Consider the following 25,754-nt stretch of genomic DNA (forward strand, 5'->3'; position numbering starts at 1 on the left):
AAACATACTTGTCCAGAAGTGCAGGGGTCCAGAAGAGTGGCTGGAGGCCGGCAGATCCTCAGGACGTAGTCCACTCTGTGTCAGCACATCTAAAGTGTACTTCTGACCTGGAAGAAGAGAACTGTGACACACACATTAGATTTTTTTTTCAACTGCTACATGGGGAGACATCTAGTGTTTAGAATGAGTTCTCCTAGGACTAAGCACTGGATGTTAACATGAGGCTGACCTGAAGCTGTATTCCATAACACTGGCATTAAGGACAGCCGTACGAGTGCCACTACCATCTGAAGGCACCAGAGATACCCGCACCAGGTTGACAGCAGCTTGCCAGCCCACCTGCACTAACCACTGTAGCCACACCTGGGAAGAGGAGACGTTCACAACCTGCAGCTGATCAACCTTTCGAGGCCCTGAAACGAGAATAAAAAGAGAATAACTCTCTAATCAGAATGATTTCAATCGAATTGTAGAAATATTGTCCATGCAAACGTAACTAATGATGCATACAAAATACAGCTGAGTAGAATTAGTTGGCGTTTTACAAGACAGTCAGACTTGACTATATGTGATATATACTTTCCTATGTGACTATACTTGATATATATATACTTTTTCTTTTATATTTTGTAATATTTTTTTATTATGCCTTTATTTGTACAGTTTATTTTACTAAATAAATTTATTTTCTTTAGTATTTCTTTTCATTTATATTTATTTCTTATGTATACGTTTTTTTTTTCTAAGGTCACTGGCGGTCATATAAGCATTTCACTGCATATCGTACTGTGTATGACTGTATATGTGACAAATAAATTTTTTATTTGAATTTGACATTTGGCATCGCAATGTATTATGATTGACACCCCTGAATAAGGGGTTAAAGCCAGGGCTCTCACTTGTGCGTATGAGGGCAAACGCGGGCTGGCTGATGTCGTTGCTGTTGGAATTGCGTTTGATTGAGTAAGTAGAGATGTTGTAGAGCTGTCCTGGACTCAGGCCCTGCAGCACGTACGTTGAATGCTGCTTCTCAAGGAAGTCTGTTTTTCGTGGGCTTTGTCCAATCGGAGCATAAGTGATGGCAAAACCACTGATCAGGTTCTGACTGGTGTCAGCTTGATCCCATCTTAGCTCTACTTCACTTTCCTCAACTCTCAGGACATGGAGGCCAGATGGAGGCAGGAGATCTGGTTTAGTGAAGAATAATGATTGTTATCATGTATTCTTGTTCCAGTAACATGCATGTTTAAACAGAACATATAGTGTCTAACACTGGTTATGCCATGACTAGAGTATGAACCAAAGAACCTGTTATTTCTATCAGTAACAGTAAATAGCATTTTGGGTAACATAACCCAATGGGTATTAGAAAAGATGTCTTCTAAAGTGGTCAGACACTCAAATGCTCATTCACACACAATGGGCAATTTGGGAATGCCAAATAGCCTAATCTGCATTTCTTTGGACTGTGGGAGGAAACCCATTAAACATGTAAACTCCATGCACACAACCACAACGGTGGGAATCGAACCTGGAACCTGAAGGTGCAAGGTGACAGTGCTAACCACTAAGCCACCAAGTATTAATTTGTTTTTGTTTATTAGTAGTACGCCTGCAGCAAATCCAACTTCATCAGGACAAAACTTTAACTAGTGCATGAGGCTTGGTAAATACTAAGTGCTACTATTCAACCAGAATAACCTGCTTTGTTATTATTAGCACCAATTTATGTGTAAAATGTTGAAAAAGGAATAAGTTTCATTAAGCAAAGTCACACCAGGTGGAGCATGACTCAATCACACACTGTACCTCTCTCACAGTCACGGCCGGTGTGTCCCACCCTGCAGGCACAGCTGTAATTTCCTCTCCTGTCACTGCGACAGAAGCCTCGGCTCCCACACGGCTGTAACACACACGGGTTTTCCACTAGAGGGCGATAAGAGATTGGTCTAACAATGTTCAGTCACCTTGCATGTCCAGAACTCTTCAGCAGTGTGACCATAGTACAGTACTTGAAAGTGATGTTCAACATACAAGTTTGGCAGCGGTCTCCAGTGTAGCCCTCTTTACACACACACAGATGCCTCCTCCTGTAGCCTCGACACACACCTCCGTTCTGGCAGGGGTTTGACTCGCATCCATCCTGCTCTACAGATAAAGCAGAGGGATTTCAGTCAGCTGATACCAGTAAAGTCACTTTCCTTTAATGGCCAAGTCAGACACAGCGGAAATACCAACACAGTTATCAGATGATTCCATGATCAGGGTGCCAGTACATTCGTAAATAGGGTTACCTACTGTATGCGCATGATTCAGATTACGCATTTACAAAACTGGACATCTGCCTGTCCTAGCCAAATATAACTACAACTTAATCTTTAAAATACTTAAAATCTCATTATTTTTGGATTAATTTATGAATATATTTAAGAGCAAGGGCTCAAAAAACATAATTTTCCATCAATCTCATAAACCATCCATTACACTTTAGGAAAAATTTACACATTTTAGTTGAGTTCTAAATATTATTGAAGAGGCAGTCCTTAAATTGCATGTGATGCTGACTAATGTAAATCATTACAATGTCCCTTGCCATTAACATGCATACTTGTTAACAACATTTTATACATATTTGCTCATTCTTGTTACTTTCAACACTGGTACTCTGTTGAGAGCGAAATACATAAATACATTGCAATAATAGCATGTAAAATGGGGAAAAAGTTGCTAAGATGTGTTAACAATTTTTTGGAAAAAATGACAAATCACAAATAGAAAAAAACAAGATTTGTTTGTCATACCATATTCACGAATAAAATGTATACATTACAGTACAATTTTTAGCAATGTCAACATCCCCCCCCCACCCCAACAAAAAAAGTGTCTTTCAATAGCTATTAAATAAAATCAAGTTTTTTTTAGTTATGGATGGATCTAGTGAAATGTGATCTTCTTTTCTGAATCAGCAACGAAAGGAAGTATATAAGGAAGTCAAAATATAATTTTGCTTTTAATATTTTACTAGCAGTACTTAAAGAACACAATTGTCTTAAATGAAAACAGCATTCAAGATGTCCAAATTTAAAATAAAATATTCAATATGTAATTGTTAAATTAAAGTGCAATATGAGCCATGGTTATTAATTTAAACAATCATAATAATAATAATAATAATAATAATAATAATAATAATAATAATTGGTATAAGTTTTTTTTATCTTGTTAATTTAAAGGCTACTTTTAGTGAAATACTAAAAGTGCTGATATTATTTAACCTGTTTTTTATTGGAGTGGATGGGTTTCTGCACTCCACTAGGGCGGGCACATGCATCCACCAGCAGAAAGTGAGAATGTATAAAAGAGATTGAGCAAGTGAAAATTAATTAGTGTGCACACATGAAAGATTTTGGTTAAGTGCAAATATAGGATGTGTACCTGCAAAATACCTCAGGAATGGGCCCAAATATAACACTACATAGAGGGAGTAGAAATTTTACTGATGGTTAAAGTTTGGTTAGTACCTGTACGTCTGTACCTGATCAACTGCAGTCTGTTATATCACTACTCGTTACGCTTAAGCCCCACCCACAAGGCACATCATTGCATATCTTAAAGAAAAAGCTTGTTTCATGATGGCAGTTCATTATGTTTTATTATGATATACATTATTGAGATGAATGAATATAACGTTTATAATGATATACTGTAAGCTTACAGCTAATTAAGAAACCTGACCTTAACCCTTGTCAGCTGTCTAATTACAGGTCGATATCAAACCTCCCCTTTATCACTAAGATTCTGGTAAAGATAGTAGCAAAGCAACAATGTTCATATCTACATAGGAATGGCATAAACAAACTGTATCAGTTAGGATTTAGGTCTCATCACAGCACAGAGAGAGCACTTGTTAAAGTAGTAAATGACTTCCTATTGGCCTCACACTATACTTGTGTTACTCGACCTCAGTGCTGCTTTTGACACTATTGATCATAGTATTCTTCTTCAGATTCTGCATGTTCCAAAGTGGAGTTTGGTGTTCCACAGGGTTCAGTTTTAGGCCCAGTGCTTTTTTTTATTGACATGCTTCCTCTGGGCAACATAAATCATAAGCATGGTATTAGTTTTCATTGTTATGTTGATAAAACACAGTTATACGTGTCAGCAAAACCAGATGAGAAAAAACAGCTTACTAAAGTTGAGCCATGTGTGCAGGACATAATAGATTGGATATTAATGAACTTTCTTCTGCTTAATCCTGATAAGAAGAAGTTCTAGTCAAGCACAAGCAGTTATAAGCAAGCTTTCTAATTAAACCGTAACATTAAATGGCCTCTCTGTTCTATCAAGTGCAACAAGACCTCAGTGTGATTATAGATCCCAGCCTTTCATTTGAAGCACATGTAGATAATATTACCAGGATAGCATTCTTTCACCTCAGAAATAATGCCAGGATAAGAAATATACTGTCGCTAAACGATGATAGTTCATGCTTTTATCACCTCTAGGTTGAACTATTGTACTATTATAACGCCCCACTGTCTGTTTGTTTAACTAGGTGTATAAACAAGCTTCAGGTAGTCCAGAATGCAGCAACGAGAGTCCTCACCAGAACCAGAAGATATGAGCACATCACCCCTACCTTATCCGCACTGCATTGGCTCCCTGTGAAATTTCGCATCGATTTTAAAATACTACTCTTGACGAATAAACCATTAAATGGTCTTGCGCCGCAGTATCTGAGTGAACTGCTTGTGTCTTACGATCCACTATTCCTACTTCGATCAAAGGATGTAGGCTGCTTGTCAGTACCACGTATTATGAAAACTACAGCAGGGGCAGAGCTTTTTCTTACAAAGCCCCAAAGTTATGGAATAGTCTTCCAATAAATGAATATACATTCACATTATACATTGTTTGACTGTGACCACACCTAACTGCCATATCTCCTTCTCTTTTGCTCTCGCCTCCTCTCTTTCTCTCTCTCTTTCTTTCCTTCTCTGCCTGTCTCTCTGTCATGCTATACATGTCGCTCCTGAACTGCCAGTGATCCAGACCCCTACTGCCCCCTGGAGCTGTCTGACTTGTCCTGTTCCTCTCAAAATTTCTTCCTCTTACCATCTCAGGGAGTTTTTCCTTGCCACTGTTGCTGTCTCCTCTGTTTGCTCATCAGGGACACCCATATCATTTTAATTCATACATGTTCTCATCTCATACAAACTTAAACAATTCTTTTGATTGTGTAAAGCTGCTTTGCGACAATGTCAATTGTTAAAAGCGCTATAAAAATAAAATTTAGTTGAATTAATTTGAATAAGTTTTACGCACACATCTCAATATCATTTTATTCCTATATGTATCGGTTTCTAGCTGATTACCCACAGTGATTACTTTTTTTTTTTTTAAATTGCTTATTCTTGTGTCAAAGGATACCACAGAGAAATTTACCAAAATTTGGAATATTGCTAAATTTATGTTAAATTATGTACTGAAAAAGCATAATGTTTGTATTAAAAAGCTTAATATTTTCTTGATTAAATAATAAAGTAATATTATTTCAACAATTTAATTTAAAAAATCATTTAAAAGGTCTTTACAATTAAATCTTCTTCTTTGTCTTTCGGCTGTTCCCTTTCAGGGGTCGCCACAGCGAATCATCTGCCTCCATCTAACCCTATCCTCAGCATCCTCTTCTCTCACACCAACTAACTTCATGTCCTCTCTCACTGCATCCATAAATCTCCTCTTTACAATTAAATAAACATTTTAATTAACATTCAAAAGTTAGATTTATGGTTTTGCTGTATAATATATTCAAATGTATGTATATATAATTAGACAAAGCCTTATCTGCATGAATAAATTTTGATTGTGATACACAGTAGTCCTGTATATTATTCAATATGCTCTACTGAACTGATAGAGTACTTTTTTTCAATCCCAAAGGGAAATTGTTAATTGTAAGTATAGTCTTTTGCCACATACTTTCTTAGGTTAAATGTTGAAATGTTGAACCTTTGAAGCTGTACACTTTTTGGAATTGTTTTGAGTGCACTAGCACAAATTGGGGAATTAAATTACAGTAACATTAAATTCCACTGCCTTCCAGACTTTCATTCCAATACTGTTTTAACATGCCTTTATCAACTTGGTCTCACAATTCCGCTTTACAGACAAGCCTTTTTGTTAGAATGGATGCATGGGCCCGCCAGTTACAACGTATCTTTGTAAGACTATTATTCCCCTGGTCCTTCCTTTTTTGGATTAATGTCATTATGGATAACTTGGGTTGTCTGTTATTGATAATAATCTGCTGATTATCCTCACAGGACAGAGAAAGATAAAAAACAAAACACCAAACAGCTGTTATAACAGTTGTTGCACATGGAAAGCTATCCAGGGGTAACATGCATTTGAGTTTATAATCATTGGGGACTATATAAATGTGTAAAGATGTTATGGCAAACCAGGTTATTGCTAGCCAGCTAACAATTTCATATAGATGTGTGCATGTGTGTGTGTCATAACCCGAGTAAGATGTTATATTTTTTAAAATAGTTTTTAGTGCTTTTCCAGATCAATTTAATAACCCATAAACTTAAATTCACTGGACTTTTTGAACAAATCAGCTCCTGCTTGATTCAGAAAACTTGCTGAATTTACATCTTGCATTTGCAAATTTTCTTATGTAGCTTTCTACTTTACCTGTACTTTTCTACATACTGTATTTAGCTATTTAAGAGCCTTATTTCTAAAAAAAAAAAAAAAAAAGGTGTTGAAAACAGTATTGGAACACAGACCAGGACTAGGACAGGCAGATCTGTCCCTGCTGCCATATACAGATATAGAAAACACTGCGTCTATATACAGAACACTGGATGGAATAAATTTTACCACATGCCACGTGTCATCACTATCTCTAACAGAGTCATCAAATTACCAATAACTCAGCAATGGATGGCAGATTAGTAGGCTGTAGTCACCTGTCTGACAGCGTTGGCCAGTAAATCCGGACTCACACTCACACACAAAGGATGCCACCCGGTCTCGACACGTGCCTCCGTTCATACACGGCTGAGACAAGCACTCATTTATTTCTAAGAAGAAAATCAGAGGATAGTTGTAAGAGACACAAACCGTTTGAAGACGAGCAGGAAAGAATTGCTCAAATCATTCAAATGAATGTGTATGTTTTTTGAGAAAAATGAGTCTTATAAATGTGTGATGAAAAATGTTCGTGGAGGTCGTTTAAAGAAATCCGTTCATCCCGGAAAAACGAAGGCCATTATAAACACACGTCTGAGGGCAAGCGGAAAATTGATACTGAAAGAATTTTTGATGAAAACACAGATTAGAGTAAATCAGGGATTTAGTGACATGTTCTGCCCTATTGTCATAGCGACTGAAAAAGAAAACTGTACATCAACAGATCAACGTCACCATTTGGCTGCTCCACCATCTCATTGGTAGAATTGTTTTTATATTTGCGGTGGTGGGGATGATCTACTACCCACATTTCTGGAATGAGGTTTCTAGTAGAGCTGCATGGTTTATGACATGTGGAAAAGGAACTCACTTGAGTGTGTGTGTGTGTGTATGTGTGTACTAAATTCTACACCATACTTTCAAATGCCACAAGATGAACTTTTTTTTTTTTAACTAAATTTTTACTATCAACTGCTAAACAACTTGTATTAATGTTCATTGGCTTTGGTTTAGACACATGTACCTACTCATTTTGCTTGCTCACAGTGGCTTAAGGTTGATGTCCAGGGTGCCATGTACTTGTTTTTGTTTCTGATTTGGCCCTGTCTCCACCGTCTGCATTGCCATTTGCTTGTTATTGTTATTCTATCTAGCTGTATTATGTATTTTTTATTGCACTGGTGGCTCAAAAAGTTAAGGCTCTACGTTACTGGGCTATTGATAGGAAGGGCGGGGGTTTGAGCGCCAGCACTGCCAAGTTGCCACTGTTGAGGCCTTGATCAATGCATGTAAGATACATGTAATGAATAACTGAATTACATTATATCAGTTATTGGCCACTGATATTCCACTATGTCAAAATGTCAAATTGGTAATGTCATATTTAAGTTTCCTCAGAGAAGCCTATTTGCCTAAAGGATTCCTGACTTTGACCACAGTACACTGAGTTTTTGAACTTGTGTCCTGCCTATTGCTTTTACATTGTATGATGTGCTGTGCAGTTTAGGTTGCGCTCACCATCACAGACTGGAGGTTGACTCCAGGAACCATGGCTGCTGCAGATACTCTGTGTGGCTCTAGGATTGGGAGTGTAACCTGGGTGGCATGTATACAGGGCCAAGGACTTAGGGCTGGTGGAAGAGAACTGTACTTCAGCATGCTTCACTTTAGGAGGGGGACCACAATCATTTCCTACAAGAAGAAAGATATTAGATCCATTAAAGTGCTGTGAACAATGAGATATTAACTATGGAGAGAGACACTACATACTTTCTTTTATTCATTCATCCCCATTAAGTACTTTGGAATGTCTAGGACAGTGATAAATCAGAAGCTGAATTGGGTGCTAGTCCATCACAGGGAATCACACAAACTTACTGTACATGCACATTTACACCTAGGCAGACAGTACACCAAGCTCAGGACCAAACACCATATACAGTTAAACCTTAAATTGCGAGCATAATTTGTTCTGGAATCGTGCTTGTATATCAAAACACTCATATATCAAAGCACATTTACCCATAAGAAATTAGGGAAACTCAGATAATTCAATCCACAACTACAAAATATTCATATAAAAATAATGAATAAAAAATATAAAGTAAAAATGAAACAAATTAGCCTGCACTATACCTTTGAAAAGAAACCCATGTGCGTGTGTGAAAATAAAGTTCTACATTAAAGTACTTGGCAGATGCCCTTATCCAAAGCAACTTACATTTTTATCTCATTATACATTTGAGCAGTTAAGGCTTAAGGGCCCCACTCAGGGGCCCAACAGGGACCACTTTGTGGAATTTGAACCCAGGACCTTCTGAACCATAACCCAATGCCTCAACCACTGAGCTATCCCAACCACAAGTAGTTGGGCACGACTCCCTCCCTCCTCTTAAATTACACAGTAGCACCCTCCCTCCTCTCAAATAAGAAGGAAGAAGGCTACTGTGTAAGACTACTTGTACACACACACACACACACACACACACACACACAAAATAGAATTATATTATATAATTATATAGAATTATTATTATAATAAACAGTACATGAACGCACGGATGTTGACTATACAAGTGACGCATGTGTACTGATACTGTATCATGGGAGATGATTACCCACAATCCTGCAGTGCACGAGAGGGAGAAGAACCATTGGCTCAGTTGTGATGATGTGACGGAATTGTGGGTAATCGTCTCCCCTGCTGGGTCTTACTGTGCTGTTACTGGTATAATCAACATCCGTGCACGCGTGTACTGTTTACTATAACACTGTGACCACGTGTGTGTGTGTGTAAAACATATATTATTTTGTGTATGTATGTGTGCGTACAGCGCGCTGTAAAGCCAAAGCAAGTCTCATCAGAGAGGTTAAAAATCCATTTTCTCTCTCTGTATCAGAGTGCTCTTTGTGTCTGTGAACGTCACTGGACACTGTGCCACGCACACACCCAACCCCTCCTATTTTCACCTTCACACACACACACACAAACTCACACACACACTTTTTCTTTCTGCTCTACGCCGAAACACGGTTCTGTCGCGATTCTTTTTAAAAGTAAAGTGCAGGTTAATTAATTATTTTTTTACTTTACAGCAGTGATTTCGTTAGTGTCTCATTAGAGAGATTCCTTGTTTATTGTTTATTTTTCCGTTTTGTGTGCGCGTGTATGTGAAAAGAGTGGAGGAAGGGGAACTGTGTAAGACGAGAAGGGGGAGAGGGGAAGGGGCTCCTTACTTTAGCTTTACACACATACACAGCGCCCAGACGTGTTCACAAATGGAAACACTTATCAGTCAGGATTTATTTTTACTTTATTTTTAAGGTAAAGTGCAATTTGTTTTATTTTTACTTTATATTTTGTGTTAATTATTTTTATGTATTTATTTTTTTGGGGGCTGTGGAACAAATAATTAGGAAAATTCGCTTTGGTTTACAAGTGTTTTGAAATACAAGCCCGCTTCCGGAACGAATTATGTAAACCTCGTAATCCAAGGTTCCACTGTACTTCTAAACTGTGAGACACTAGTGCTACCTGATGTGCCACCACGCCTTATTAATATTAAGTTATTAATTATACAATATGGAGAAATATTATAACACTTTGAAACTATACTGCTTTATACACTTTGCCAATCCAACACAGGTAATTAATAACCAAACAACAATTACTTTGATGAGTAAAGTACGAGAGACTTTTAAGTCAAGTCTAGACTTGTAATAAAATTTCTGATGAATTAGGGCATTATGACCTATACAGAAGACTTCAAGCACAGTGCGGTAATGAGACTCTTAGCCACAGTAAAATATCTAAATAGTGCAAATGTTATAAGAAAGACCTCATTTCGATAGATGATGATACTGGCCGTAGTGGCTTGAAGCCAACTGCAGTCATTTCCGTGAACAATTAGCAAGAGGAACGACTAATCCTTAAAAATAGATGTATAAATTGTTGCCTACTTGTAGAAGAGATGTATCTATGTGTGGGAACTGTGCACACAATCATTCACCATCATGACTTGCACACAGCGATTTAAAAAAAGTTTTTTTCCTCGTTAAAGGAGTTCCTGGGAGGCTAGAATTTCAGACACGAAGCAGGCAGTCCAATCTTTGCTCCGGTGTACTGAGAAAACATTCTTATTTGATGGTATCCAAGCACTAGTGAAACGCTGGGTTACGTGCATTAGTATAGCAGGGGATTATTTAGATAAATAAAGGTGCGTTATATGCACACTTTTTTTTCTTCTCATTATATGCACATTTAAAGTCCAAGTTTGATTTAAATGCCCCTTGTATATGTTAATAACTCATCATTCAGTCATAATAGTACACTAGAAAGGGTGTATAAACCATATTTTATGATCTGATGGATCTGGATCCACGGGTTTATTTGGTTTATAAAAAACAATATATATTATAATACGATATACAGTATATACCCTGAACTAAATTAAGTGGGATAGAAAATGGATGAATAGATAAAGAAACTGCAAAATCGAAAAAGTTTGGCTTTTATCCTTAAACTGAAACTGCCAGGACTTTGATTGCATTCTTCCCACAGCCTATCCATAAACAGGGAGGAATTATAAAAACTGTAAACATTGATGTTGTGAAATGTTTCCGATTACATCAGGGATGTGTTTTTTTTTTTTTACTTTTGCAAGAGTGCATCAGCAATGCTCGATTTGAACCTTACCTTGTGGAAAAACCCACAAACCCTGAAATAGCAATGTCACTGTAATGAGTTACAACCACCGTTCAGAATGAGGATCAGATTTACAAAGCATTTCTTCCGGCTCTCATTGTCTCTGGGGAGGAGAGCTCGGGCCAAGTACCCCAGGAGGAACTGGCATACGTTACATCTTCCTGGCATGGTCTTCTATTCCCCTGCTAACCTCCCTAGAAGCTGCACTTACTGTAGTGGATGTTTTAGCTATTGTAGAGGAAGATGTCATATGAAATTGATTACTGTATTACAATCTCTGGGGCATTTCTAATGAAAGACAAGAGAGATGACTTACCGTTCAAAGCTGGACCAGCTCCTATGCTAATCTCGCAGTGTCTTCCAATGAAGGATCCAGGACACTCGCATTTGTATTTGCCGATATAATGGAAACACGTTCCTCCATTCATGCACGGGCCAGAGGCACATGGGTCTGGTTTCCCTGCACACAGCATAGAGTCAATACTTGTATTCTTCAAGGCTTTTGTGTACAACTTTAATGTGTTCTGTACAGAGGCCCAAAACCAGGCAAATAAAAAGTGCTAATCTGTGCATGCAATCTGATAAATTGCACAAGCAGTTGCGGTTGATTTACAAAGAGGGATTGTGCAAATGACATGGCATGTAGGAGAAGAAAACAATATGTAAATGGGGTATGAGCATGTGTGAGTTTTTCTCCTTAGTCGTGCCAAGTTCAGATCCCAAACATGACTCCTGGAGGAATAAAAGTGAAACCGAATCTTGTCACATATACGCGTGATTACACTTACATCACATCTAACTCCTGTTAAGTGCAAATTTAAATATTGTAGAGTCTGTGTTCTGTTTATTAGGTACACAAACAGAGGTTACACTTAAATGCTGTTGGAATCAAAGAAGAAACTGCAAATTCAATACCAGTCTTTTGGGTGTATCAGTTTTTTAATGTAATTGCTTGCAAAATCATGCAGTAAATCACATGGCTAGTGCTAATTTTATATTTTGCAATATAAAATTCCCTTGCAATAAAAAAACAAACAAACAAAAAAAAACCTGGCTACAGTTTTTCCTCCAAGCAAATATTACTGACAGCTGCTATAAAGTTTTTTTTTCTTCTTTATACTTGTTGTTACAAAGCAGAGCAAATGAATCAGTTCAAAGTGCATTACATGCATGGTCAAAGAGGATGATCTTTAAACCCAGCATGTTTTAATTAAAAGAAAAAATTGCAATACTGAAATATTTGGATCAGAATTCACTCCTTACACAAGGCTTTTGTATAAGCAATGACCTTGCGTTCGACGCAACTGAAACATGACTAGACTTCAAATTAAGAGTCGGGCGAATATCTTTAATTAATTGTATGTGAACGAGTTTGTACGATCAATCTGAGCAAGTGCAAATATTTGTATCTACAGTTTGTACAGATGTAGTGTTTCAACATGTGTGAGCAGTCATTAATCATTACAGTAGCTCTGAGAAAGAGCTACACAGCGTTTTCAGGCGTATGTGCCAGGGTAGGTTTTTGTTCCAGTACATGAAGGATCCAAGTCTTGAATAATTTCCAGCACACCGAATCGCTCTACACGGCCAAACAGTTGCACAACTCTAATATAGGACAAAGTCAGTATAATGAGATTCCTGAGATGAAAAGCCTCTTGGCTTTGAGGTGCTGCTTTTTCTTTGCAGGGATTTTATGGCACTGCGTGTGCGGAAGTGCAGTTGTCCAAACATGAATGAAAGCAGATTGCACACTTCTTCTTACACTTGAAAGGAAAAGCGCGTGGTTAGAGCTATACTCGGGGAATCGTGGAAGAAGCATTCAGTGAGCAAACTCGTGCCAGCACACTCACACATGGGCCTTTAACTGTGGTCATCAAACTCATAAAACAGAAGTGTACTTGTGCACAATTCTCTTGAAGCTCTTGGCACTAGAGTAATAGTTGCCCTTAATACTCACCCACTTCACAGTGTTTTCCTGTAAAGCGGTAAGGACACACACAGTAGTAGCTCCCTGTATCTTCTTTACACGACCCGCCATTTCGGCACGGGCTAGAGGCGCACATACTTGATCTGGCTGAGGATAAAAAGGAAGAGACAAATAAGGCTGCATGTATCACTAAGCATTACATAAGGGACCATATGTTAACAAATCACATCAAGAGAAATGAAGACAACACAGCTTTTATACACGTAACGCCCGTTATTACCTTTTTCACAGTTTTTCCCCCTGTAGCCATGCTCACACTCACAGGTGTAGCCTCCATCCTGTTCGGAGCAGTAACCCCCGTTTTGGCATGGTGAAGAATCACAGGCCGATTGGGGCTGTACTGGAAAACACATACACCAACTTGACCACGTTCCATCACTCCAGGAGAGAGCTGGTAAATTTTATTTGCACTTGTGGAAACGGTTTGTGTGTTTGAATACGCATGAGATCAAATGGCAAAACTAGATTCTGACCGTAATTCCTAAAATGAGCCAAAGTACGAGGGGCATTCAAGTCAAACAGGGACTTTTGATTGTGCAAAATAACACAACACAGTAATAAGATTGGAAACTCCCCTTGTTTCCCTGTATAACCCCCTGATACACTAACTCACTTATCCCATCTTTTCACCAGGGCTTGGTTACCAAGAAAGTGGTTGAAAGTTTTATCAGCACACCAGAGCCGTGATCGGACTACCTGCTTCACGTCTGAGACGCCGACCTCTCAAAACCTACTTTAATGGAATTGATTTGACGCAAGATCGGGACTGTATGGGGGATGTGGCAATAACTCCCAGCTGAGTTCCTGTAGTGTGCAAGTGGTGCTGGTGGGCAGTATAGGGTCATGCATTGTCCTGCAAAAACAAAATATCTTCGGTGATCAAAACCAGGCTGTTTTTTCCCCAAGAGTTTCACTTCATGGGAATGACTACAGCGGGCTCTAAACTACCTTGCCCGGTGTTGTCATTGTTAACAAATCTACAGCCCTCTTTAAAAGATTCAAATGTTTTAATGCAGCTTAAAACATGTTCACCACCATACTGTGCTTCTGTGGGTTTAATCCTTCATTCACGAAAAATTTAATCCAGGTCTGACTTGAGAGTCTTTGTTTATTTCTTTCTGGTTAGACATGAATGTACCTAGGGTAGAGTTTATAGCTTTTCTTATGCCATCTATTGACACATTCTTTCACCCAATTTGGTTCTCCAGCACTTACCAAAAGGAAAGAAGTCCCTGTGATCGTGCTCAAAGTCAATGCCGGTTTGGCACGTGCAAAGGTATGTACCCCCATATTCCAAACACGGACCCCCATCTGGACACGGCCTGCTGTTACTGCATGGTGTCTGTGTGACTTCTGTAAACAGATAACACATTTACAAAACATATAAGAGGTACGTAGGCAACAAGAGAACAAGACCATACTGCACACTTGTAGTAGTGAGACTAGAATATTGAAAAGTCATAAATCATTGTTGTACAAGAAGATATCAAAAAGTTTCACGCCACAGATCCGGTCGCTTTCGCTGCACGTCCTCCCTGTGGTGCCTTAAATCCTGTCAATAGAATTTAATATTGGCGGTCTGGCCACGAAGGATGACTTCTCGACGTACGATACCGCAAATGCCAAAAAAGATGATGCGCACTTGGTCAAGCTGCGGACCTGCCTTACCAAAACCATTCGGGTTTGGTCCTTCAATGATGAAGTTCGGTGTTCCCTGTGACTGTGCTACCGTCCGCGGATATTTTACAAAACTAGTCTCAAAACATTTTGATACCACCTTTTATATTAATCCTCTGCACAGAGGATCACTCAATCATTTACATTTAGACATTTGGCAGACGCTCTTATCCAGAGCGACTTACTTTTTTATCTCACTATACATCTGAGCAGTTAAGGGGTTAAAGGCCTTGCTCAAGGGCCCAACAGTGGCAACTTGGTGGTTGTGGGGTTTGAACCTGGTATCTTCTGAACCGTAGTCCAATGCCTTATCCACTGAGCTACCCCTGACCCCAATCAGAATGAAATAAATCTTTAACGACTATTACGATCAATTCTTCCATAATGATCTTATGATTATTATATGCATAAAGATATTTTATACACAAGTAAAATCACCCCTACAGAAAAGTCACACAAACTCCACATGTTTTTTTAGTCAAAAATGGATGTTTTTACAGATCCAGTGGACTTTTTAAGGGTAATTTATACTTATATAAAAAAAACATATTTTCATGTATAACGTCACAAGCTGGTAATCTTTTCGCAATCTTAATCCCAGGACTAATGCCTACACTAATGTAAATATAAAGGGGCTTGTTATAAAAGATATATTGAATATTATGAAGTCTGCTTAATACTTTTTGCTGCTTTTTATATTAAATGTATGAAAAACAGGCAGTGATGAATATTAAATATGGACTAGCCATAAATTCTGTACAGAAAAACAACAACATTTACATTTTCTGCCAAATGATTAAGAGCACACGTTAACGTGTCTCGGACAGAACGTACTTTGTACTGTAGTGCGAGTTTACTTACACTACTTACATACTAACACTGCTTACATACCAAACTGGCAGTAGAGTCCAGTGAAACCTGTTGGACATTCACAGGTGCCATTGGTATCAGTGCAAACACCTCCATTCTGGCAGAGACACTCTTCTGCAGAAGACCGATACAAACAGAAAGAACAAGAAACATAAACAAAGGTAGTCTTGTTTTATCTTTAAAAAGGTCTCATTTTTCAACTAGAAGGGAGTAGCAAACATTTAAAATATTCCCCAAAAATGTTTCTCTCTCTCTCTCTCTCTCTCTCTTTTTTAATAATTTGTCTTAGTCAACATGTTACCGTGTGTCAACACACAGGAAGCACATGTGCTGGAATGGAAATGTGTTGCAATAACACAACACAGCACTGCTTGTTTTCTCTTGGGTCACTCTTTCTCACTTCTTTTCCCACACAGTTCACAGGGTTCAGGATGACTGTCAGTATCTTTCATACAAACTGCATGACTTTTTATTTTCCTCCCCTCCCTGGGCGTAATTGCAGAAATGGATCAAAGGACATGGCGATATCACTGCTGAATAGCTTCCTTTTGAAGTCCAGGGGGTTTGCGTGAGGGTATTATTATTCTGATAATATAAAACATGCTTTTCGATCGGAACCTACGACCCCGCGGGCAATTAATAGAATGTTAATTCAGCGGAGCCGTTTTCATGGGCCCTCTGTGAGGCCCTTGGCTTTGATCTCAGTGGCCGATTAGGCGCTTCTGCATTCTGCCTGCGGGCCACTGCCTCCTCTTCCACTGAGGACCATGTGCGCCTTTTTCCGTTGAGCCTTCCAAGTTCGCCCGGGCAGGAAGGTATTCGGAAGATTTAAGAGAGTCCATATAAACGCTTGATAGTTATTTCAGGTCATGGATGAAAAGTAGTGTGAATTTGCAATGGCTCACATACTATTAAAGTCTGTTAAGGAAGGGGAAGTCAAGACAAAAATCCCTCAGTGGTTGACCTGAGAGTGGGAAACTGGATTCTGGTGTTTTCGTTTGGGACTGAATTGACCAAAAGCATGCATTACAATGCAAAGTGCAGTGGAGACTGGATTTACATACATTTTGGTTCTCTTAAAAATCTTATCACTTGGAATGATGGTTTTAAGTAGATAGCAGCAGTATAGTATAAGAGTAATTTTACCAACTATCACCGCACTTAGGTTTTTCATGAAAGTCGTGAGAGTACTTAGGCAGGTGTGTGGGATCATATGAAGCTTGCCGAATAAATAAAGGTCATAGTAATTTATGTGAACATGCTGGGATGTTGCTTGATGCATTCACAGCACATATTCATTCACCCTTAGTGAAAGTTAAAATTGGGCTAGTACTTGTTTTATAATTTTAGAAATAGAACTGACTGAAATATGATTGACAGGTACAAACAAAAATAATCATCTTATGTACAACTCTAACTGAGATCAGTTTTACTGTGTGACAATTTTTCTTCATATTATTATTATTATTATTATTATTATTATCATGTTCCTGGCAAGTAAAAAAAAAAAATACTTCGGAAAAGGAATTTTTGAGATATTGCAGTATGGTTAAAAAAAAAAACATGCTGTTTTTTTCTGACCTAAAAGAGGATTACAACAGCATCAAGACATTCCTGAATGCTTTGAAGTATGATGAGGAATGGCTGGGAGGTCATCGGAAACTTCTGGGCAAAATGATGTCCGATGGGCCTCCGAGAACATTTTACCACATTTCCATGTTTATCTTCGTGATTGGGACAGCAGGGAAATGAAAGCACACTACCAAAGGCAGCAAAGGTGGACCAAAGTTGCTGCTAAGAAAAGCAGCCATAAAGTGGGAGCCATTTGTTGATCCCAAGAAGGAGCTGATGCCATCACTGCATCAGTGTAATCCGGCCCCATGAAACAATTTGTTTTGCTGTAGATCAAGAGCTTTTTTGCAGCTATTCGAGCGCTTCCTGAAAAATCAGAAGGCTGAAAACTATGTGGATCTTGTTGAGAGTATGCCACAATGGGCTGCTGGCTGTCTATATTCCTGATGCTCACATATAGATAAATTGAGCATACTACCAAAGGCAATATACCAAGAGACTAAATTTGGGAACTGATTTGTGATGAAGGGATATACAATATATAAAAGCTACTTGCTTTTTAATGTTTTGGCCAATTGTGTACAAATTTGGTTTATTTACATTAAAATTAATACACTTTTGTAAATGAAAATAGGTACATTTTGAAACACCACTGCACTGGTCACAAAAGCAAAGTTTAAGGTTATGGACTAAATGCCATTTTCTACACTTTTGAGGCATAAGCAATTAGAAAAATAACACTTAGTGAACAAAAATGACAGTAGTTAGATTGTGTTAAGAATGTGAGTGTTATAGCTGAGGTGGAGAAACTAGCAGAGCCAGAACTCAAATACCATGCTGACAGATCTGGCATTTCTACCTCTGTTCTAATGCCCCTGTTCTAAAAGGGGGAGAAAAAAAAATCTAGTTTAGGCCTATTACCACTTTGGATTTAAATCCAAAAACAGATACAGATCTGGACAAGATAATTGGACCAATAAACAGATACAGGCACAACCTAAAAGAGTAGGGGTGGAATAGAGAAGCTTATTTTTAACCCAGATTATTCACTGTTTTCTTACTGAGGACATGGAAAATTTATGAAGCTCCAACCACAGACCTCAGAATAACATGTGTTTTTCAAAATCATTAAAGGCCAGTTGATCCGATTGCACTTCAGACAAACCGAACAACCACGCTTACCAAAACCCAAACCCCTGAACCAGCTACTGCTGCAGTAGGCAGTGTAAAACATGACAGCCACAGCAACACAAGCCTGGATTTTCACTGGCTGGCACATCTTCACCTAAATTTCTGGGAAGTCAATTCCAAACAGAGATGCCATCCTATAAAATCCAGGCCCTTTCAAGTCTAGACAGGAGGCCTTTCCTCTTGTTGGTAAACTAATAAAAGGTGCCATAAAGCAATTATTTTGCAACATCAAGCGCCTGTTGCTGTGAGGGCTGTGCAATAAAAAGGGCGAGGCCATGTTAGTTTGGATAATTACACTCATCCAACACAGCAGCATCGTCTTCACGGGCAGCGCTCCAAATTCCTGTGGCATAGCACTGTCTGACACAAACCCCTGCTCTGTGCCACATTCTTGCCCACCTAGGAAGGAGAACCGGTGTGGAAGAAGAGCACCATGCCGAGCGTACCTTCGCAGTGGTCCCCGAAGTAGCCTGGTTTACAAGTGCAGTTGTAGTTCCCAGAGCTGACGTGATCGCAGTTCTTACAGCCTTCTTGCTCACAGGAAGCTGGTCAAGTGGAGAATTCAAAGGTCAGGACAGATTTTGATGAGCAAGGAGATCAAGACAAACAAAGTGCTTAAAACAAGTTAAACCAAGGCTCACCTGTTTGATTAACTGTTTCAGTGATGGGGGAACTGGTCATGATTACTAATTCTGTTGGAAAGGAAGCACATTTATGACATTTCGCATTATTATCAGCATTGTTAGCATTATTATTAGGTTTTGCGTTAATAACATGACCTATGAGTCTTATGACTATATCTTTCCAAATTAGTTTGTGAAGTGTTTGTGATATAGCTAAAATATGATAAAACACATTTGTGATAAAGTTAAAGTATACAAATCTTAAGATTTTTTATTTTTTTTGCAGTGTGAATTGTGTAATAATGTTAGGCATTGTAATGTCACAACACAGTGTAAATCATCATGTTGGAGGCTATTCGTTTTTTGTGTTTCAGTAGCCAACCCATGCTTCATCCATGCATTTATTATTCATTAATTAACTTTTAGTAATTGCCTTTGTCTTTAAGTTAATAGTAAAATGAGTTAAAAATGCTTCTGCTGCTGTTACAATTATGTTCACCCATCACAGCTTTCATGTATCAGAGATGTTGAAAACCATTAAAAAGTTAACTTTTTTTAATTACTGATCCCTGGCTTCATTTGGCACCCTGTCATGGTAAATCTTGTTCAGTTGCTCCTTTAATTTTAGTGTTTGTCTTTAGGACTGTATTAGAACCAAGATGTCTGACACGCCCGACCATGCAACATGTTTCCAACGTGTTACCAAGTCTTGTAATAATTTGCAGTCAGGGTGTTGGGCTAGACTGGACAGGGCTTTAAAAAATCTGTATCATCACAGATACTGAATCTGTCATTGTGTGCCCAACTTTAAAAAGTTTGGTTTCATAGATAGTCAATGGTGGTGAGCAAACTGGTGCAAAGAAAAAAAAATCCCTAGATCCTACAGGCATATTGTCCTAGTGATGTACTGTCTTGTAAAAAGGTTCTACCACATTATCATGGTATTGCTGACAAAATGTTCTCTGGCATCTTGCTAGAAAAGAGGGTTTATCATAATTAATCTTCTAAACGACCTGTGCTAAAAGCAGACGAAACGCCCTAAAATGAAATGCCTAAGATGCTGCGAAAGCTTTCAGCAAATTCACGAGATCAGTGATTCAGACGTACAACCAGATGCTGCAGTCATCCCGGCTCGTCCTCTACATTTTTCAGAATTTCAATTTTGGACAGTGTGTATGTCTCTGTCCCAGACGGAAAAATGTTACCATGAAGTAAGGGGGGAAAAAAAGAGAAAGAAGGACTGGCTGGGTGAATGATCATTTTCAATCATGAAACATTTTTTCCCATTGTGAAGGGAAATAAAAAAACAAAGGTTGGAAAGTGCTTAGTGTCTGGCATATAGAAAGCAGAAAAAAAGAGAAGAGTCTTCAGACAGGAAGAGACTTAAAAAAAAATAAACCACTCACCTGTCTCACAATGGCTTCCGGTGAAGTTTGCACTACAGGTGCATGTGTAATTATTCACCTTGTCCTCACACACACCTCCGTTATGACATGGCATGGACTCGCACTCATTAATATCTGGATAAAAAAAAAAAAACATAAAACACAAACTTCATTCATGAGCGAGGAGAACCTTTAGGGATTTAATCTCCGGAACAGGTCTTTATTGACTTTATATTGAAATCTTAAGACTTGAGGATGTCTTGCAGGTGCATGGTTACACCGAGCAGGTGTCTAGCATTAAGAGTAATCCTGTCTTATGTAGAAACAAGGCATCACAATATTTCCAGGGCCAACATTTTAATTCCCATCGTGTTTCTCAACCCGGTTTGTATTTCATCAATAAGCTCTGCTTTGGCGAGTCCAATTTGTTAAGCGAGGCAATCACTTCACCCCAAAATGTCATGTCAAGGACAGAACTGTAAACTTAGGATTATTTGTAACTCAACACATGAAAACCCAAGGGGGGAAAAATGGAAGTTACTAATGATAAGCTCTTTGTGATGGCTTTCAGTGCAAACCTCCACAAGGGATGTCTGCCAGATGAATACTAGTAGTACTAATGTGGAAAGCAGGCTGGATTCTCTGGGGAATAAATACACTGGCAGCTCAGTAACGTTGTTTAATACCATGCTCACCTGTCTCACACACAGATCCAGTGTAACCTGCCTGGCATTGGCAGGTGAAGCTCCCCTCACCCTCGATGCACCGTGCTCCGTTGAGGCATGGATTCTCCTGGCACTCGTCAATGTCTGCAGGCAACACACGTATACACACACGCACGCACACACACACACACACGCAAGCACATGCACACGCACAGGATATTTACTCAGCTGATTAATATATCCGCCACGCCATTCCCCTCACTCTGAAAGTATGCGCTTCTGGCTGTGAAACGTATTAGAGGTTTGATACATCTCTGCATGCTGGACTGTGGGAACGAGAGGGAGCCTGCAACTCGTGTAGCACCCAGAGAGGGGAAACAGGAGAGGTGGAAAAGAGATGGAAAAACAGCGTGAGGCCACATAAAGCTTACATGTAGCATAAAGCTTACATTTTTATTTATGGCATTTGGCAAATGATTTAATCCAGAGTGACTTCCAGAAGTGCTGGGTAATCAACCTGGAAAGCATTTCCTTATGCTAGTTCGGAGTCTAAGGACACTAACAAGGCCCCGTTGAGGACAGGAGTCAGCGCTGATAAAGAAGAAAAATATGTAACACTTTTCAATTTGCACAATTAGTGTTCATTTTCATGGAGGTCATGTTTGATTTGGAAAGCCATACTGGGGTGTTTGGTTTATTTCACAACCTGAGAAGCAGCACGTTAGAGTCTAGATCATTTCTGGGGTTTTTTGAGCATGGTCAGCCATAGACTTAATTTCATACATCTGACACTACAAGTCACTTTTGTATATGTTGCTTTGTGAATAAAACAAGAAAATGATCTAGCTGATAAATCTAACAAAGGTGGAAAGTAACAAAGTACCATCCATCCAACCATCCATCTAGAAACCTCTGTAGTCCAATTAGGGACCGTGGAGGCCAACAGTGATTACCATAGTATTTATTCCCATTTTACAATCATGGTAGGACCTCTGGTTAACATTCACATGTGCGTTCATACTGCATACATACTGCCCAATCTGCATGTCTTTATAGACTGTGGAAGGAAACCAAAGTACCCGGGGGAAAACCCACCAAGCAGAGGGTGAACATGCAAACGCCATGTACAAAGACCCCGAGTTGAGAATCGCCCCAGACCCTGGGAGTGCGAGGCCACAGTGCTAACCACCATGTGTACTTGGGGACCGCCTGCTTCATGTATGAAACACTGGCCTCTCAGGAACTCCTTTAATGGCCCAAACATGTGCGAGGCCTTGGCTATATGGGTGATGAGGCAACAACTCCCACATGTTGATCCACACGTTGGTGACAAATTATTTTTCGATTTTTAGGGAGACGGGATCGTCATTTATGGACATACGTCCTTCTTTAAAATGTTTGCACCATTCAAATCTTTTACTTGGCTAACAGTCTCATCACTGTACGGTGCTTAAAGTCGTATGATTTTTTTTGCCTTCATTCATGAGAAATTTCTTCTACTCAAAGTTTAAAAGCAAAATGTTTACTTTTTACCTATTATGCTCCATAACATTTAGACATTAATAGAGATATCTATGTTCTTCAGGATGCATGCCTTTACTAGCCTTTGTCCTTGACCTGCCGCTCACCTTTTTTGCTCTTTTTAAATCTCTGAGCAGTTTTTATGTCTTTTCCCCAGCATTTAATCTTATACTGTATATGCTCTAGCATATGCTTTATAGTATATAGATAAAAGTCTACATGCTATTCATTTAATAATTAGACATGTCATTCTTTTCACTGGACCTTTTAACTTGGAAGTCTAAAGTCTACTCATTGTGAAACAAAAACATCAAGGCAAAACTCACTCAATTATTTTATTTTTTGAATGATACATTTTATATCATTGTTTGCTCACATTTTTGGTGGCTACTTAAAACTGATTGTAGTTACAGTACAAAATAGTGTGTGTGTGATGTGCACAACATCCCTTACTGCATCTGTAACTTTTTATTCTGCGTTTATTTTCATCCATCCAGTAAATTTTGTGGCTTGTACTTTTGCAGTATAACCCAAGTAAAAAATTATAAGCTCTATTTTAACTTTTACCAAAGCATCCTTTAGCTATACTTAGTTATCTTTTAATTCATAGACTCTTTTACTTTCTAAACATCTTTTTTTTTTTATTTCTTTAACCTGCCTACTGTTTGCATGTTTTTCTAAGTTCCTTTGCCAGATAATTAAATGTAAATGCCACGTGTAGCACACGGAAATAATTGCAATAAGGTATGGTGGGGTTCATCTATTACAGGAGCAGCAAACTGTGAACTGTTGTCTAAGGATGATGGATGGAAGAAATAAAAAAGGGAAAGTACAGAAGAGGCATGTAATTACATGTACATGTGTAAGGATTGATATTTTAACTATATTTAACTTCTATTTGGGTCAAAAACTTTGAATTGATTACCAACATAAACCATTACATATGAAAATTGTTATCTATCTATTTATTCTTTATACTGTTTATCCTGTACAGGGTCACAGGAGGCCCTGAGCCTATCCCAGGGGACACCCTATATGGGGTGCCAATCCATCGAATTGCACACAAGCACAGAGTCACTACAGGCAATTTGGAAACAGTCTACTCTGCATGTCATGTGGCAGGGGTAGTTCAGTGGTTAAAGCGCTGGATTACTGACCTGAAGTAATATAAGTTGCTCTTTGAGAGGGCAATGATGCTCTTTGGACTATGGGAGGAAACCAGAGTATGGGGAGAACATGCAAACTCTATGTGCTGAGACCCAAGATGAAGAAGCAGCAGCTGATTGGTTAAGGGCGTTGAACATCTGCCAAATGCCATAAATGTTATTTTAACCCTTGAGGTGCGAAGCCACAGTGCTAATCTTTGTTGTCTAATGTATTTCAATAATATTTTTTTTTTTTTTTTTTTTGCATTTATCGCAGTATACATATCCGGTATAGTATCTATACTTCAAGAGTCTGTTTTCACAGACCATTATGATATTCTTTTAATACCTTATATTTCCTGCATTATAAGGTGTTATGCATGTTATCATAACTACTTACAGTATGAGCATAAAGGCTTGTGTCAGATATGTTAAGGTATAATCAATGATGCAGCAAAAACCTTATGAAGGCATTTCTAACTAATTATATGATAAGTTGATTTTACCTGTTTCACAGAGGGTTCCTGTGAACCCTGGTGGACACTGGCAGGTAAAGCTGTTCACTTTATCCGTACATGTGCCTCCATTCTGACAGGGATTTGAGGAGCACTCATCAATATCTACACAAACACAGAAAAAAAGACAGAACTTCATGTGACCACTCTTGTAAATATACCTAAAAATGAAACATAAGAAAACATAAGAAAATCATCAAGTCAAACTGAGATTTATTAGTGTGTGTTTTCGAAGTGCTGCCACTCTATTACCTATCTGACACATACGGCCATTGAAGCCAGCCAGGCATGAGCAAGTAAAAGAAGGATTTCCAGTGATACAATCATCAATGCAACGGCCGCCATTCAGACAGGGCCTCAGGTGGGGACAGACTGATGCTAACAAAAAGAGAACAATATGCACTTTAAGTTTGTTGTAGAAGAACATAACTGGCCCACATGAAGCCCTGACCCCAACCCCATTGAGCAGATTTGGGATGAACTGGAACAGAGATTGCGAGCCAGGCCTTCTTGTCCAACATGAGAGCCTGACTTTATAAATGCTCTACAGAATGAATGGGCATGAATGGGGGCCAACTCCATATTTAAGTACTGTATATGTATTTTGATACAATGTTATTCCAGGTTTGGCCAAATACTTTTGTCAATATCATAACTTACCTGAGTCATTGCAGCTGCCCACCTTCACCTGAGCGTCATCAATGCGAAAGACCCAGCGCCCGGGATACCCTACATTTGTGGTGGTCTCCACCTCTACTACATCATCAGTCCGAGAGCCCGGGATGTTGAAATAGCGCCTCCCGTCGCCGGCATTAAAACCTGCCTAGGAAGAGAACGTAGAGGTGGGACAGTTCTCTCAGAGAGATCTGAGTTTCCATTAACTAACAGTAACGAAGATAATATTTAGTATATTATTGCAAGTATGTGTTGCATGGAGAAATACCATTATGTCCCATAATGTACACAAGTCACATGAAGGAACGACAATAAAAGCCTTTTATCTCAGAATAAGTACCATTAAAATTCCATTAAATATTAATTTCTAAATTAAATAAGTAGTAACACCAGAAGACCTAATAAATTTGCCAATAGCTACATAATTTGCCAGTTCAAAATTCACAGAATTCTCCTAAATTCACTGAATATATACAGCTTGTACTTTAAGCAGCACTATTTATATCTGTATGATAACATCC

General features: G+C 38.7%; 1 protein-coding gene across 3 annotated transcripts in view; it reads right to left on the reverse strand.

The window, feature by feature from the left end:
- sned1 (sushi, nidogen and EGF-like domains 1) overlaps positions 1 to 25,754 on the reverse strand; it is a 47,782-nt gene that overhangs the window by 9,456 nt on the left and 12,572 nt on the right. Inside the window, exons 4-22 of one of the 3 annotated variants that reach the window (XM_053499450.1) lie at positions 25,219 to 25,381; positions 24,811 to 24,936; positions 24,550 to 24,663; positions 21,408 to 21,521; positions 20,734 to 20,847; positions 19,346 to 19,396; positions 19,151 to 19,249; positions 15,963 to 16,055; positions 14,610 to 14,747; positions 13,615 to 13,734; positions 13,365 to 13,481; positions 11,724 to 11,867; positions 8,221 to 8,394; positions 6,981 to 7,094; positions 2,035 to 2,148; positions 1,810 to 1,926; positions 900 to 1,187; positions 230 to 413; positions 9 to 121 (exon numbers count right to left, since the gene is read on the reverse strand). In XM_053499450.1, coding sequence (XP_053355425.1) covers positions 9 to 121; positions 230 to 413; positions 900 to 1,187; positions 1,810 to 1,926; positions 2,035 to 2,148; positions 6,981 to 7,094; positions 8,221 to 8,394; positions 11,724 to 11,867; positions 13,365 to 13,481; positions 13,615 to 13,734; positions 14,610 to 14,747; positions 15,963 to 16,055; positions 19,151 to 19,249; positions 19,346 to 19,396; positions 20,734 to 20,847; positions 21,408 to 21,521; positions 24,550 to 24,663; positions 24,811 to 24,936; positions 25,219 to 25,381 — 2,497 coding nt within the window. The remainder of the gene's footprint in view (positions 1 to 8; positions 122 to 229; positions 414 to 899; positions 1,188 to 1,809; positions 1,927 to 2,034; positions 2,149 to 6,980; positions 7,095 to 8,220; positions 8,395 to 11,723; positions 11,868 to 13,364; positions 13,482 to 13,614; positions 13,735 to 14,609; positions 14,748 to 15,962; positions 16,056 to 19,150; positions 19,250 to 19,345; positions 19,397 to 20,733; positions 20,848 to 21,407; positions 21,522 to 24,549; positions 24,664 to 24,810; positions 24,937 to 25,218; positions 25,382 to 25,754) is intronic. The other 2 variants (XM_053499452.1, XM_053499451.1) reach the window with 2 other exon arrangements.

Source organism: Clarias gariepinus, chromosome 6 (assembly GCF_024256425.1).
Source record: "Clarias gariepinus isolate MV-2021 ecotype Netherlands chromosome 6, CGAR_prim_01v2, whole genome shotgun sequence".
NCBI classification, from domain to species: domain Eukaryota; kingdom Metazoa; phylum Chordata; class Actinopteri; order Siluriformes; family Clariidae; genus Clarias; species Clarias gariepinus.